The sequence below is a fragment of the Phalacrocorax carbo genome, chromosome 1, assembly GCF_963921805.1.
Source record: "Phalacrocorax carbo chromosome 1, bPhaCar2.1, whole genome shotgun sequence".
Classification (NCBI taxonomy): Eukaryota; Metazoa; Chordata; class Aves; order Suliformes; family Phalacrocoracidae; genus Phalacrocorax; species Phalacrocorax carbo.
The window spans coordinates 189,693,046-189,708,827 of record NC_087513.1 but is presented as its reverse complement, the minus strand read 5'-3'; the positions used below and the strand labels follow the sequence as shown (position 1 = coordinate 189,708,827).

Genomic DNA, 15,782 nt, shown 5'->3' with positions numbered 1-15,782 from the left:
AGAAGATAAGAAGCCTCCTGAGGGTGAAAGACACACTTAAATTGACACAGGATAATTTGTTTTCCTCAAGGTTTGCCCCAGTGTATTGGGTTTGTGTGGCAAGGTTTTGATAGCAGGGGGGTCCACAGGGGTGGCTTTTGTGAGAAGGTGCTAGAAGATGCCTGGTAGAGCCAATGACAGCTGATTCCAAGAGGGACCCACCACTGGCCAAGGCCGAGCCCATCAGTGATGGGTGGTAGTGCCTCTGGGATAACATATTTAAAAGGGGGGAAAAAAACCTGTGGAGTTGCAGTCAAAGACTGAGAATAAGTGAGAGAAACAATGCTGCAGACACCAAGGTCAGTGAAGGAGGAAGGGGAGTAGGTGCTCCACGCACCAGAGCAGTGATTCCCCTGCAGCCTGTGGTGAAGACCATGGTGAGGCAGGCTGTCCCCCTGCAGCCCATGGAGGTTAATGGTGGAGCAGCCTGTGGAGGACCCGATGCTGGAGCAGGTGGATGCTCTAAGGAGGCTGTGACCCCGTGAGAAGCCCGTGCTGGAGCAGGCTCCTGGCAGGACCTGTGGATCCATGGAGAAAGAAGCCCACGCTGGAGCAGGTTTGCTGGCAGGACTTGTGACCCCATGGGGGACCCACGCTGGAGCAGTCTGTTCCTGAAGGGCTGCACCCTGTGGGAGGGACCCACACTGGGACAGTTCATGAAGAACTGCAGCCCATTGGAAGGACTTGTGTTGGAGAAGTTCATGGAGGACTGTCTCCTGTGGGAGGGACCCTATGCTGGAGCAGGTGAAGAGTGTGAATAGGAAGGAGCAGCAGAGATAACGTGTGATGAACTCACCACAACCACCATTGCCTGTCCCCCTGCACTGCTCATGGTGAGAGGTACAGGAAACTGAGAGTGAAGTTGAGCCTGGGAGGTAGGGGGAGAGTGTTTAAGATTTGGGTTTATTTCTCATTATCCTACTCTGACTTTTGATTGGTAATATATTAAATTAATTCTCCCCAAGTTGAGTCTGTTTAGGCCATGATGGTAATTGGTGAGTGATCTCTCCTTGCCTTTATCTCAACCCACAAATCTTTCGTCATATTTTCTCTCCCCTGTCCAGTTGAGGAAGGGACTGATAGAGGGGCTTTGGTGGGCACCTGCCATCCAGTCAAGATCAACCCACCACACCCAGCTTTCAGGTTTAGGAAATGTGACTGTAATGCATAGGCATACATTCTCTTCCTTTTATTACAGAGCTTATAGAAATGTCAGTGACATGGCAAAATCCAGCTAAGGTCAATAAAGAAAGTACTAATTTTCACTCATATAAGATAAAAATAGGCTGTTTTACTGACATACCAATTCTCCAGTAATTCTGGTAATAGTTACAAAAGTAGTTACAAAAGAATACCTGTAAGGTTATGGGTCAAATCCTTCTTTCCACTCCACAGGACTTGAGTTAAATACCAGTGTCTGACCCTTGTGCTGTGTGTACATCAAGAGCTCAGAGGTTCTTGCTCAGCAGACAAATCACCAAATAGTTCACAGAATCACAGTGATTCCGAATTCTGTGAGTCTTGAGAGTTGCTGCTCTCAAGACTGTAAAATGTGGTGAAAGCATCACTAAAATGTTACATTAGGTCTAACATGCATTTTACATATTTTATTGCATTTTACGTATTTTCTTCCATGTCATTTGGAGACAAGGCTAAGCTGAAACTGCTTAGTGCCTGAACTTCGCAAATGCAATCTCCTAATGTGGGAGCTATGTGCGGTTATTAAACTATTTTTACTCTTATTTTTGATACAAAGGGCCAAAGCACGCTTCTACTTTAATCCTGGTAATCTGGAATGCCTTGCTTCCTAGGAAACCCTTTAAATCTCTCAGCCCGAGAAGCTAGTGTAAAATGGTCTCTATCCCCCCCTATTTTTCTGCCTGAAACTGTCAAGCATATTCAGAGGGAGAGGGAAGACAATAGTGGAATTATTCTCTGCTGCCAAGGTTGTTAATGTTTGCAGGTAGTGCAGCTGAAGACCTGCTGGAGAATCAGCCAGCACCATGGAGGCCTGCTTGAGGGCTTTAGAAGCATTCATTTCTCCCTCTGCTGCCACATTCTGCAAAGTAAGAGAAATGGAAGCCACATTGTGACACTGCCCGTAGCGGGAGAAATCCACCTTTACAATGAGGAGAAAACAAACAGGCACTTGGATGCCAGGGACAAGGATACAGGAGCTTGGAGGTAGACATTGCCGTGGGTCTCACCTTAGCTCTTGCCTTTCGAGCAGCCTCTGCTTCGGCTGCCATTGCCCTCTGCGTGGCCACAGGAATCCTGACATCTTTGATCTCCACTCGGGCCACTTTGATTCCCCACTGCTCTGTGGCACTGTCGAGGATAGCCTTAGGGACAAACACACAACCCACCACTTTGAGCACAGAGATGGCAGAGAGAAAAACCACACGATGTACCCTGTCGCTTGGACAGAAGGAAAGGCAGCATGGAAACATGCACAACAGAAAGATGGAGCCCTCCAGGGGCACTAACATCTAACGTGGCGTGCGTCTGGCAGGCACTGTGACCTTATGAAACTCTTGCTGATCAACACCAGTGTCTGAGACAGTGTCTCCTGTGTGGCTTCTCTACTGTCTCCTAAACTATGATCCCCATCCTTTTGTTAGGTAAACACTGACCAAACTTCTCCCTTTTACGAAGTAACACTACTGCAACTTCCTAAAACTGCACAATGCTGTAAACGCATGTAGAAGCACGCTATGGGTGAATGACACAGCACAGCCCTGCAGCACTGGCACGCTCTTCTGGGCTCAGGCTCCTGGGTGCTACTGCAACTCATGTCACCACTGTGCCCCCTGCTCTGCCCGTGGCTGCTGTCCTGGCTGGAGAGGGGTACACTCGCTCGTTTTTTTCACTAAGCCTCTTCTCTGACTGAAAAGAGTAAATCAGGTTTTGGCCTTCTTCTCTGCCACCTCCATGGCTACCAAATTGAAACAAATAAAACCCCAGGTGGCATTTTAAAGCTTAAACCAACTTGGTTCTGTACTCTTAGTTGTTATGACAGAAGATACAAGCCCTGCTTTGATTAAATCTCAGTCAAAGATCTGCTCAAGCTAGAGCTTCCCACAAGCAGCAGACTTCTTTCTCGCCACTTGTAGCAGCCTCTGTACAAAGAATAGACTGATTTATTTAACTTGCTAGATAATATCAGAACCTTCATTGCTTTTTGATAGGAAATAACTCTTCCACAAGAACCTGGGGAAATACCTTTAAAATAACTCTCTGATTCTAAGCAATGAGATGTATAATTGGAAAAAGCATAAAGGAAAATTTTGCTATCATTGTTGAAGAAAGAGATACTTTTTCTAATTTGCTACTCCCCAGAACAAATCTCCATGCTTGTCCATGAATTCTGAGAGACACGTTCACCTGAATACTGTGCGCAATCTCCTCACGACCTGCCAGGAGCTGAGCCAAGCTCTGTGTACCCAGAGCATTCCTCAGGGTTGTCTGTGCCAAGAGGAAGGTAGCCGAATGGACATCAGTGACATTAGCAACAGCACTGACAGCACTGTAGATCCTGTAGCATACCACCCCATCAACTTGGGCAGTAACGGCATCTTTTGTGAGAATCTGCATTGGAAAAATGTGCAGAATTAGAGAAGGATCCAATAACACACCCCCTGCCAAGGAAGGGGGAGTTAATTTTTTTCCCTTAGTGAGGAAAAGGCCCTGATAATTCAGGGAAACTAACAATTTAGTTTGGTTTCTTTGTTATTCCCCTGAGAAATAACTTCCAGGAAGTTATCCTGCATCACCAATAGTTTAAACCAGAGCAAACTGTTGTACATAAGCCTTTGGATAACCGTTTCAAGAGCAAGTGAATCTTATAACCTGCATGAATTTCTTCTGCAATACTAAATGATGGTTATCCTCTTCCTTTCTGGTAGAAAGTGCCATTACTGATTTTATACATTGCATGCAGATTGGAAGATCTGTGTTACTTCCCCAAAACAATGTATTTGTAAGAAACACCAGCAAATTAAAACAAAAGTGAAAAGCAAAGTGCAAGAATTTGTGAGAAGAAACTCTGAAAAATATTTAAGTATTCATCGAGAAGATATGTCATCTTTTGCCAGACAAGCCCCCTGTGCCTCAGCAGGCAGTTGGCCTCAGCAAAGCATTGATGATGCTACACTGTCTCTTCCTTTCTCAGCGTCTTTTGCCTGCAAGTGCTTCACAGAAGCCCTGCCAACAGCTCCATAATCCTTGCCAAAAGCTGGTAAGCCTTGTACAGCACAAGTACTGCAACCATCTTCCTTCCAGCCTTGTTTTGGAGGAGCAGCTTTTCATCCCACCCCATGCACCCCTGCAACCTGCACCCTTGAGAAAAGGCTCTTTGTGATTACATACAGATAATGGTCCAAGAAACAGCTCCTGGGGAACGCAATGTGCAATTCCAGGGGCTAAAGTGGTCCTGGGGCTGTCCCGCCCTGCCTCTGCTCTTCTCTTTGCATAAGGAAGGAGGCAGTAGTGCCAACCCCACCTTGTACATTGGTGGGACTTGGGCCACATGGAACCGAAAGTTTTCCAGAAGGACAGGAATTGCTCAGAAACTGATTCTTCAGACTAAATTCTTTGGTCAATGTTTGTCAATAAAATGCCTGAAGATATGACTTTCCGTTCCTGCTTGGATCTGAATTTTGTGGATGATTGTCTGTTAACGCCTTTTAATTTAAGGAGATCTGTTATTTGCCTTTTAAGAAACATGTAGGGTGTGCATATCTTCAAGCAGCGACTGCAACATCACTGAATCATAGAATCATGGAAACATAGAATCATTAAGGTTGGAAAAGACCTCTAGGATCATCAAGGTCAACTGTTAACCCAACACTACCATGCCTCCTAAAACATACCCTGAAGTGCCACATCTACATGTCTTTTAAATACCACCCCCCAGGGATGGTGACTCCACCACATTTCTGGGCAGCCTGTTCCAATGCCTGACCACTCTTTCAGGAAAGAAATTTTCTTAATATCCAATCTAAACCTCCCCTGGTAAAACTTGAGGCCATTTCCTCTCATCCTATAACTAGTAACTTGGGAGAAGAAACCAACACCCACCTCACTACAACCTTCTTTCAGGCAGCTGTAGACAGAGATAGGTCTTCCCTCAGCCTCCTCTTCTCCACACTAAACAACACCAGCTCCCTCAACCTCTCCTCATAAGACCTGCTCTCTAGATCCTTCACCACCTTTGCTGCCCTTCTCTGGACACACTCCAGCACCTCAATGTCCCTCTTGTAGTGAGGGGCCCAAAACTGCACACGGTACTCGAGGTGTGGTCCCACCAGTGCCGAGTACAGGGGCACGATCACCTCCCTGCTCCTGCTGGCCACACTATTCCTGACACAAGCCAGGATGCTGTTGGCCTTCTTGGCCACCTGGGCACACTGCTGGCTCATGTTCAGCCGGCTGTCAAATAACACACCCAGGTTCTTCTCCTCCGGGCAGCTCTCCAGCCACTCTTCCCCAAGCCTGTAGCGTTGCATGGGGTTGTTGTGACCCAAGTTCAGGACCCGGCACTTGGCCTTGTTAAACCTCACACATTTGGCCTCAGCCCATCGATCCAGCCTTTCCAGGTCCCTCTGCAGAGCCTTCCTAACTTCAAGCAGATCAACACTCCCACCCAACCTGGTGTCATTTGCAAACTTACTGAGGGTGCACTCGATCCCCTCATCCAGATCATTAATAAAGATAAAAGTCTTTTTTGAACAGTGAGCTGTATGTCAGATCCAATTTTATTAGGACATACTATTCTGGATATGTTACACTAATCTATTGCTTCATTTCCATGTGTGGAATAACAGTCCTCTCCTCTTGTCCTCTCTGACTCCCATTTGCAGATCTATCCCCTTCCTTTATCTTTTATCTCACAGTTCTTAACGTGAGCAAGAGGAGTTTGCTTGGCCTGCAACGATGCATGTGCAGGTTTTCATAAGTAGATGAAGTTTTGTAAGCAGTTTGGAAGTCAGAAGATACAGCAAATAAGCTATAATCTATCTAGTAGCTCACAATTGCAAGGCTACAAAACACCTGCATTATTTTTGATTGTGCCACAAACCAGCTTTCTTTTATTTCTGTTTTAGATGGCTGCTAGAGAATAGTTACCTCCAGTGGAGGAATGTTACATGTAACAGTTCTAAGATCAACCTTGAAAAATGTATCTGTACATGGCAGTACGAAGATCAAACCTGAAAAATAAAAGTAATTAGATGAAACACTTGTTTATGAAAGCTATATGTAGAACCAGGTATCCCGTGCAAAGCAAACAGATGGAACTATCCACAGGGTGGGGAATAAGCCCACCTTATTACTACAGCTGTCCTTTCTGCTACAGGAGGTGACAACAGTGAGGTTTTGCATTTTCAAATAACAGAGGGAAATGCAGATATCTGCAAATAATGTGAATTTACTGGAGGTTAAAAGCATAGGGCTCTGGACTGGGAATGGGCAGATTGCAGTTCTGGTCTCAAATCTGCCATGAGACTTTTGACAAAGACTTCTTCCATGCCTTTGTTTAGTTTCCCCTCTTTAGATCATAAGCCATTCATGGTACAGTATGTGTGTCCCCAGGAAAGACACCTCCCAGGACCAGTTTTCTGCACCACCTGTAGGCCCCCACGTTAGGAATGTTGTCCTATGATTTGACCCGACCTGTGAAGGAGTCCCCACTCTCCCTTCACTAGAGAGAGGGGGGCTTGACATAACTTTTCTTCTAATCTCAGCACCTTGCTTAGGTGCCCAGAGACACACAGAACGCTGCACCTGCCTTAGCTGCTCTTTGGACCGTATGGCTATTATTCAGGAGGAAAGACAGTATCTGGAAAGGACTTTTTCCTCTTATCTCAACTCCCAGTTTGTCCAGTTTCATTGCACAGAGGTGGTAACTGCAGCAATGCAAATACCTCATGTTGTTAGGTTTCATTTTTATTTCTAATTTGTAACCTGACCCTAGGTGACTGTCACAAACTCTATAGATGCAGAGTGACTCTGCCCTGACACATCTACAATTTTCAGAGCAGAAGACATCTAAAGAGCTGGCAGCAATGAGCAGTGTTGGAAGCGAGGTACAGGAAGAGTGGCCACAGTCACCAAAAAAAGTCTGCAGCAGAGCTGAAGACTGCATTTAAACCTCCCCAGTCCCCCACCAGTGTCTGCAGCATGAACTCAACCTTCCGTTGGCCAACCTACTCAACAGCAAAGCCATACTTGCTATCAAGGTCCTCAGTCTTCAGTGTTGTGCTGAGATGGGGGGTGGCTTTATCTTCCCGTCAGAAAAACCAACAGCCTGCAGTAAAGGAACTGCAGCAGAGAGGACCACCTCATCCCCCCTCTATGCTATGAAGAAGGATTTCACAGACCTCTGCAATTCTCTATGTGGTTAGAGTGCATCAGAGTAAAATAAAAACAGTGAATCTTGACGTAATAAAACTGCATGCATTCACCTGGTCCCTTTGCTTTCTTAGACAGTATACGTCCCAGCTGAAATACAACAGCACGTTCATATTCTCTGATGACCTAGGAAAATATTTTAAATTTAGAATTTTGCAGCTAACTCTATTCCTGCTCTCTGGACTGATATTTTTAAATCTTTGGCATCTATATTAAGTGTGAAAAAAAGTACAAATAATATAGGAACCAACAAAGCTCCGAGTCACTAGGCATTTTACGACTTCTCCTCACCTCATCTTTTGCTGGAAAAACTCACACTCTGACCTGGCAAATATTTTACAAAGCAGATCAAATATGAAAGAGTTGACACTGATCTAATAAGGCTACCCACAACTCTCTCAACACCAGTACTCACTCAGAGGAGCTGTGGGCAAAGTATGTTTCACCTCAGATAATCTACCTAACTACTTTGGTTAGTGTATTAGGACTACTCAAGGCCTGGTGTTCAGAGGAATCACTCTGGTAACTCACCCCTAAAACTTGCTTTAAATTAATCATATTATGCTCATGCCTTGAGGGGACTGTGGGGTCATGTGTATAGTTCCTTAATGAAGGGACTTGCTCCATTTTTCATCAGTACCCATGTTAATCACTATTGGTGGCAGCATCAAATACAAGTTTTTCAGAAAAGTTTCTATATTTATTCTCCTAGTGTTGTGGCAAAGCAGGGAAGTTTAACAGATGATGGAAGTTGAGATGGGAAGAAATTAGATGAGTAAGTTGTGGTGATACAGAAAGTCAGTGGAAGAACATGGATCTCTCAGTCCCAGACCACATCTTCACTACAAGGCCTTACAATTTCCAAAAAGTTAACACAAAGTGCCTTGTTTTAACCAAATCAATAAATCAATAAACATAAGTAACAACAGTTATCATAGAGCGTTCTTTATGTGCCCCAAATCCCACTAACTTACCTTGATACATGCCCACATGGAAATAGGAAAGGTGGTAAACACCAGGAGGAAAGAAAGGAAAGCCAGGATCCAGCCACAGACACCAATTCCTTCCTGCCTGTCAGCTATATAAAAAAAAAAAAAAAAAAAAAAAGGAAGAAAAGCAGGGAATGCAAATTTTGAAAAGAGTTCTCTGAGGGATGTAGATCTAGCCCAGTGCAATCATGACAGACTGCAAAGTCCAGAGACTCGTTCCCTCTTCCCTCCCTCCCATCGCGCAGTGAAAGCTGTAAAACACCTAACCAAACATCCAACCCTCTGCCTCTTTTGCTCCAAAGGTTGAAAGGTTCAGAAAGTACATTTTGCAACAGGGGAGAAAGCAGAAAAATTAAAAACATTGCCAAAGCTGGGGGCTGTGAAGGAGTAAATCACTGTCTGGAGTATCTGTGGATATGAATCTCTGCCAGTGAGCCATGGCTGGGGCAAAAGATTTAGTTTGTACGAAACAGGTAATAAGGAAGATGAAGGGAACTCTTACTGCCTTTAGATGAAAGTTTCGAGGAATATTGATGTCATCCAGTTCATCCACTGGACCACAAGTTTCCATATCAGTGCTTGTCAAAATGCATGCCCATGAATTTTGAGCAGTTCTCTCACTGTGTTCAGCTCTTCTCATCCCAAAATTTCATCATATTGAAATCAAAATATATCAAAATATTTTCATTATTTTACCGCCTGAAGGGAAGGCAGTGGTGAGTTGTTGTAAAGGAGAGGTGATCAATGAGCTGTTTGCTCTTTGAAGAGCAGCTGGAGTTGCTGAGGTCCTCACAGAAGAGGGCGAGGACTGAGACAAGCCAGTCCTGCCAACAGGACAGAGTGCTGCAAGGTCAACTGAATTTTGCTAAATGCAGAAATGCCCTGGATCAGGAGAGTCACGAGAAAAGCAGAAGCATCAGGGATGCAGGCTGGGCTAGCCCTAAGGGCTGCTGGGCTGCCAGGTTTGGGCCAGAAGAGGATTTTTGCAGTCATGAGCATCAGCAGATGGGAAGCTGAATGCCACAGCCTGTTTCCCAACGCACGGGGAAGAGGCAGAAGAGAGGGGCAAAGGCTCAGAGGTCTCTTCAGTGAACCTCCTCCATGCTGATGCAAAGATGCTGTGTGTTTTGGATATGTTACCTCAAAGGTACAGGGTATCACTGGGAATTTCTGACATCAAATAACATTAACGTGCAGATAGAAATTGATAAATAGAAAACAATTAATTTTATAAATTGTGAGAAAAAACTCGTCACCAGAGTGAAACAGCGTGAGGCTACCTGGTCTATAAGGCACAAGCTAACAGAGCAATGGAGCAGGGCTGACAGGTTTGTCAGAAAACCCCCAGCAACACCAGAGGAGGAGACACAACACAGCCCTCCTGCAGCTTTTTCTTCTCTTGGGTGCAGTACACACGCTGGCAATGAAGTCAGGTTAACTGCAAACCTGGACGTTAAAACCAAGCCCATTGCTGCCTGCGGTTTTTCCCTTCCTACTTCTGGGATCCCAGCTGCAGATTTAATCGCTCACACATAAATACCTTCATGTCCAAGACAGCCAAGCTTCAGGCCTCCCTTTGACTGTTTGCCCTGAGAGCTGGGCACAGAATTGCTGCACCAGGAGCCCGGCTTTCCTCCTGACCCTTTCCAACAAACAGTAATTAGAACTCCCTGGTTGGTTAATGAGGTATCATCAGCCATGTTGCAATCAGTGGTAGGAAATTTGAGGAACTCCCCTGAGTAAATTACCATGCAAACCTTAAGGCCTTGTGTTTGAAGACAGGGCTTTTAAGATTTAATGTGAAAATCTTTAATGCTTTCACTGCTGCTTGTTTGCCACACAGTGTTCTTCACGTTACGCTAGTGGGGTGTCAGGCTACAACAGGTACATGAAGTACCAGCAGTCAAGTGTCTTTTAATCAGTGGAAAGAGATCAAGAAAACATGTGGAATGGGCATAATTCATAATTCATGTCTGAAGCTTGGGGTATTAATCACAAAGGGATGTTTTGTTCAGCAGAACTCAACATTCTCCTCTCTATTTCATCTAAATTATTAGCTTACAGAAAAATGTCTGAAGACCTTTTTCTCTAATGCCAAACTTGGTCAAAAACCTCTTCAAAATCAATTTTGCATTGTAACATCACCTGCCATCATCCACCTGAGACCACTGTGATGATACGTGGTAGGAATGACTCAATCCACAGATGGGGGTGAATGGCTGGGAACAAATGCCCACACCCTGCAGATTGATATTCAAGCAGCTGAGAAAAGGTAGGTCAAGATATCACTTATCACCGCTATGGACATGAAGTATACATCCAAAACTTAACAAAGCACAAGTGCATCGTACTCCATGAAAACTGTCCTGGAGATCCTGTTGCCCATGTAGACTCCAATGAGAAAAGCAGGATATGACAGTATGCCTTTTAATGGTGATTCTAGACCTAGATCTCAAAAAAAGCCACCAAAAATGTTCTCAGATTACCCCAAAGTTTCAAACCATTTAACCACAAGGCAAATGGAAGACTCTGGAAAAACACAACAGTGAAGAATAAGCATCAGTCACAACCCATCAGTGACCTGTTTTTGCCATGCCTGTATATGGATTACAATAGTCACAAGCACCAAAAACCTCACTTGGGTCTATACTCCAGAGCAAACCAAGAGCTGCAATGCACTGCAAAATCACAGAATCACAGAATCCCAGGTTGGAAGGGACCTCAGGGATCATCTAGCCCAACCTTTCTAGGAAGAGCACAGTCTAGACAAGATGGCCCAGTGCCCTGTCCAGATACTCTTGAAGGTGTCCAATGTGGCTGAGTCAACCGCTTCCCTGGGGAGATCATTCCAATGGTTGATTGTCCTCACTGTGAAGAATCTTCCTCTTGTGTCCAATTGGAATCTCCCCAAGACCAACTTGTGTCCATTCCCCCTTGTCCTCTCCATGTGACTCCGTGTAAAAAGGGAGTTTCCATCTTCTTTGTAGCTACCCCTTAAGTGCTGGTACATGGTGATGAGATCCCCTCTGAGCCTCCTTTTCTCAAGGCTGAGCTCATCAATCAGCAGTTGTGGAAAAGCTCCTGGGCACCTGTAAAACTCACTTTGTTTTTTCTTGATACACTCATTGGTGGTTAGACTCAATCTTAAAGGTCTTCTCCAACCTAAGTGATTCTGTGATTCTGTGACCATGAACACACTTGATACACAAAACCATGATGTGGGTGTCAAACTTGAAAAGCAAATTAAAAGCTCATGTCCAAGTTGTCTTGTGAAAACTATAAAGAACAGTGGACAAAAACCTCCCAAGTGTCCTACAGCCACAAAGAGAGATGGAGGAGCCTCAGCTTTTTGTAACCACTGCACCCACCTGCTTTCTACAAGCACCCAAACCATTCCTGCCAAGACTTACACTTGTCCCACTGTACTATCCATACTAACAGCCAGACACGACGTTGAAAACAGCACACTTTGCCAGTAACAACTTTGGTCTGGCAGCAGTTCCCTTGCTTGAAGAGAGCACCAGGTGCTCATCACACAAGTCCAAACACACCAAGTGTCCTTTTGGGGCTGAAAAATTCTGCCTTCCCTAACTCATATTTTCCCCTTTCCACCCCATCCCTACGTACAGAAGTGTATCAATAGCTGAATCAGCCATTTTAGCCCCTGGTGTCATTTTGCCAGAAGGTAGATGCTGGCACATGCCGGCAGGGCAGTATGACCTAATTTGCTCCGTCCCTCACAGTGGCAGATGCTGAACTTTCTCTCCAGCCTACGTGGGAAACATAATGATTGAATGCCTGGATTGAAATGTACTTTTTTGATCGGTTAGTTTTGCTCCTTTTTATTAAGAAAAACACATACACACACAAAAAGCAAGGCTTACCAATTAGATGCTCTGTGTTGTTCTTCTTGGGCGCCTCTCTCTGGGGATCCATCTCTTTCGAGGGCAGCTCTAATACCCTCACAGATGAGACAGCAGCATATCTCGAAACACCACAATGCTCATGCAAAGTGCTGAAGAGAGGGGCGGGGTGAGAGAAGGAGAAATTCCCACGTGTACGAGAGCCCTCTGGGAGTCAGTCACCCTGGGGAGGAGGGGATGTTTACAAAAACAGTCCTGTGGATCAGGGTTGTCTCTGATGTAATTCCATGGTCTCTGTGGCCGTCTTCTGGGTGGGGATGCACTTGGCGCAGCTGGTTTTACACCCCACAAAATCCAAGCTGGAAATTATTTTTATGAATCAGTAGTATCTGTCACCAGAGAGAAAAAAACAAGACGACGACAAGACAGAAGACAAAGAGAAAACAAGGGCTCTGAGGAGCAGCTGAGGGAGCTGGGGTTGTTTAGCCTGGAGGAGGCTGAAGGGAGACCTTATCGCTCTCTACAACTACCTGAAAGGAGGTTGTAGCAAGGTGGGTTTTGGTCTCTTCTACCAAGTAACAAGTGATAGGACAAGAAGAAATGGCCTCAAGCTGCACCAGGGGACGTTTAGATTGGATATTAGCAAAAATTTCTTCTCTGAAAGTGTTGTCAAGCATTGGAAGAGGCTGCCCAGGGAAGTGTTTGAGTCACCATCCCTGGAGGTATTTAAAAGATGTTTGGATGTGGTGCTTAGGGACATGGTTTAGTGGTAGACTTGGCAGTGCTGGGTTAACAGTTGGACTTTATGATCATAAAGGTCTTTTCCAACCTAAATGACTCTGTGATTCGATAAAGCCAGGGCACAGGCTGAGTACTGCTCCTCTACTGTATACCTCTTAATATTATGGGGCTCAGCTACTGTTCAGATCTCAAACACTAGAAATGTAAATAGTCCTCCAGGGGAGGTCCCCATGCTGTGTAGAATAGCTCATCACACACTTTTCGATACTGTACATCACAGTAGGTTGAACCCTGTTGTGCTAGATAACCTAGGAACCACAGTAGAAGCATTTCAGCTCCGAAGTCTTACAATTTTCCCTAATAACATTTTTCACAAATTTTTTTTTAATACTGACACTCAAACCAAGCATAGCATTTCAGACTAAGCCATTTCTGAAGGCTGCAGCAGCAGAGAGCAGCCTTCTCAAAGGACACAAATCTGCTGCTTATTTGAAGGAAAAAAAAGAGAGGTGGCTTTCCATGTGATTTATGAGTCTGACATACAACTGCATTAATTATATGGCTTTTGCTGTGGGCATCCATCGTCTAGAATATCTTTGAAGATCTGGTTCCAGCTTCCTTTTACTTAAGTCCTCATCCTTGCCAGTAATCACATCGGCCCCAGATGGGTCATTCAAAGCTGATTGCTTCCCCGAGAATCCTTCCTCAGCTTCACAGAGGAAACTACACCATTGAACGGACTGCGTACACCACAGTGAAAACCATAAGCAGAAACAGCTTGCAAAACCGGCATTGACAATGCTCGTTGCTATACCATCCCAAATATGTGACAACATCCATTTGCAGTCATTTTATAGCACTTCCCTAATTATTTGGCTTCTCACGCTGAGCTGTATGATCCAACCTGCTCAGGACAGATGCCTACTAGTAGGGCAGCAAGGGTGGGTGACCAGTTAGAAGCAAAAAGTACTTTAATTATTTCAGAAGCAAAAATGTAACGTGCAAAGTTACCCCAACATCTTTTTCTTTTTTAGAGCAACTCAGTTTTATTGAAAACTTTATTCCAAGTCATTTGAATGCCACAATCTATACAGCTGCTTACACCTGCTCATCAGAGAGCTGAGCAAAACTTACAATCTAGCAGAAATAATTGCTCCCCGTTGTTTATTGATAATTCCCTGAGGTGCTTGTAATTATATCCCTTGAAAGGTGACTAAAGCAGATGGTGTTTTTCTTTTATGTTCAGGAACATCACTGTATTAGTTTCTCCATGTTAACTTCAGCTGCACTTTTATTCCCCATTTCAAAAATCTGAAGTCAAAGGCAGGGCAATCTTAATCCTCCCTCCTTGGGGCTGTACTGAGGCATGTGCATAACTCACATCGCAGAGTGCTATAAAACACTCAGAGAGGAAAATACATGCAGGCTCTGGGGCAAAGCAGTTCACAAGCGCAATTCACTGGTGCTGAACAGCCTGGCAGAGCCCTGTGTCACAGAGCGGCACCACAAACAAAACCAGTTTGAGTCCAAAGCCACTTTAGCAGGACTTAATGACTGAGAAGCAACATTAGGTGAACGTGGCTCTGGCTGGTGGCAGTTCAGCTATTTCTGCGATGTGCGGATGTACCTAAAGCCTTCAACTTCTATTCTGGAAGTGACAACAAAGGCTCAGGTGAGGCGTGATGATTAGGTGCTCACCTGTATGCAGGCCATCCTCCAACACTTCTCTGCACTGAGTGCTACATTTGCAAATGGCAGCAGTCCTTTACAATTTCCCTACTGTGTCCAGGTGCTCCCACTCATCTCATCACCCAGTTGCAGAGACTTAATCCTACAGACCAAGCACCCACTTCAAAGTCTGTTAAAACCAGAACAGGTTTCTTAGACATGGGCATTTCTAAAAGGGTGCCAATCCAAAGGCATCAAAGCAAGTCATCAGGCAGTCCTCACATGAGATTTGCATACAACAAAGATGTAGGTTACAGTTTGTCTCTTTCCAACCTTTTTAGGCCTACAATATTTTCCTTGCCATGCACTGGGCTTTGGTTACTCCCTAAAGCTTTCTCAGTCCAGTCCTTTCCAGGCCCTGAATTCTGCCCCCAGAATAGACAGTAGCCCATTTGCTTCAGGCTCGTCATTCCTTTCCCCCCCAGATCAAAATTTAGTAAAAGGGAGAGGACATAGAGAAGATTAACAGTACCATCCTATTGCTTGGAGGAACATCCCCATATTGCTCCTCCTCCGCATGAGAAGAGCATCAGCTTTCAATAGCTGACAATGGGGAGATGACAGGAGGCACCCTTTTGGCTGCACTTCGCACAGAGCACGAGTAAATATGAGACTCTCAAAGGGATTGTTCCCATCTCAACACAGAAAGGAAGGCAATTTGCAAGAAAGTAAGACCTTTCATACCATGGCAAGTTTCCTTCCAGGCCAAGCCAAACTCACAACACGCACTTGCAAATCAGAGGAAGAAGGACAGAAAGTGGCTGTTTCTCCCATATTCACTACAGCTGCAACTAAAACACTTGAAAGAAATATTGAAACTTGCATTTGCAAAAACAATCCCAATATATTCTTAGTTGTTCTGAAAAAAGGTTTTATTTCAAAGATCATTCCACTACACCTTACCCTTGCAGTCTGTCAACATAGCTGAAATATAGCAGTAATAGGCAACTTGAACAATGAAAAAAATCATAGTTAGTCCAGAATTAAGTGATACAGCAACAGCCCTTTCCCA

The 15,782-nt window shown here is 44.7% G+C and overlaps 1 protein-coding gene across 1 annotated transcript; it reads right to left on the bottom strand.

Annotated features, from left to right (window-relative positions):
- Positions 1–1,310: 1,310 nt before the first annotated feature.
- On the bottom strand, positions 1,311–15,655 carry STOML3 (stomatin like 3). The gene is made up of 7 exons (XM_064440961.1): positions 12,323–15,655; positions 8,424–8,527; positions 7,503–7,575; positions 6,166–6,248; positions 3,424–3,627; positions 2,247–2,381; positions 1,311–2,098 (listed from the first exon to the last, which is right to left on the bottom strand). The coding sequence occupies exons 1-7, from the start codon at positions 12,372–12,374 to the stop codon at positions 1,898–1,900; spliced, it is 852 nt and encodes a 283-aa protein (XP_064297031.1). The 5' UTR covers positions 12,375–15,655; the 3' UTR covers positions 1,311–1,897.
- Positions 15,656–15,782: the final 127 nt, after the last annotated feature.

Coding starts and splice junctions, on each gene's coding strand:
- STOML3 (XM_064440961.1), bottom strand. CDS start 12,374: ATGGATCCCCAGAGAGAGGCGCCCAAGAAGAACAACACAGAGCATCTA. Junction 6,249..7,502: donor TAAGAAAGCAAAGGGACCAG/GTGAATGCATGC, acceptor TTTATTTTTCAG/GTTTGATCTTCGTACTGCCA. Junction 2,099..2,246: donor CTCGAAAGGCAAGAGCTAAG/GTGAGACCCACG, acceptor CTTACTTTGCAG/AATGTGGCAGCAGAGGGAGA.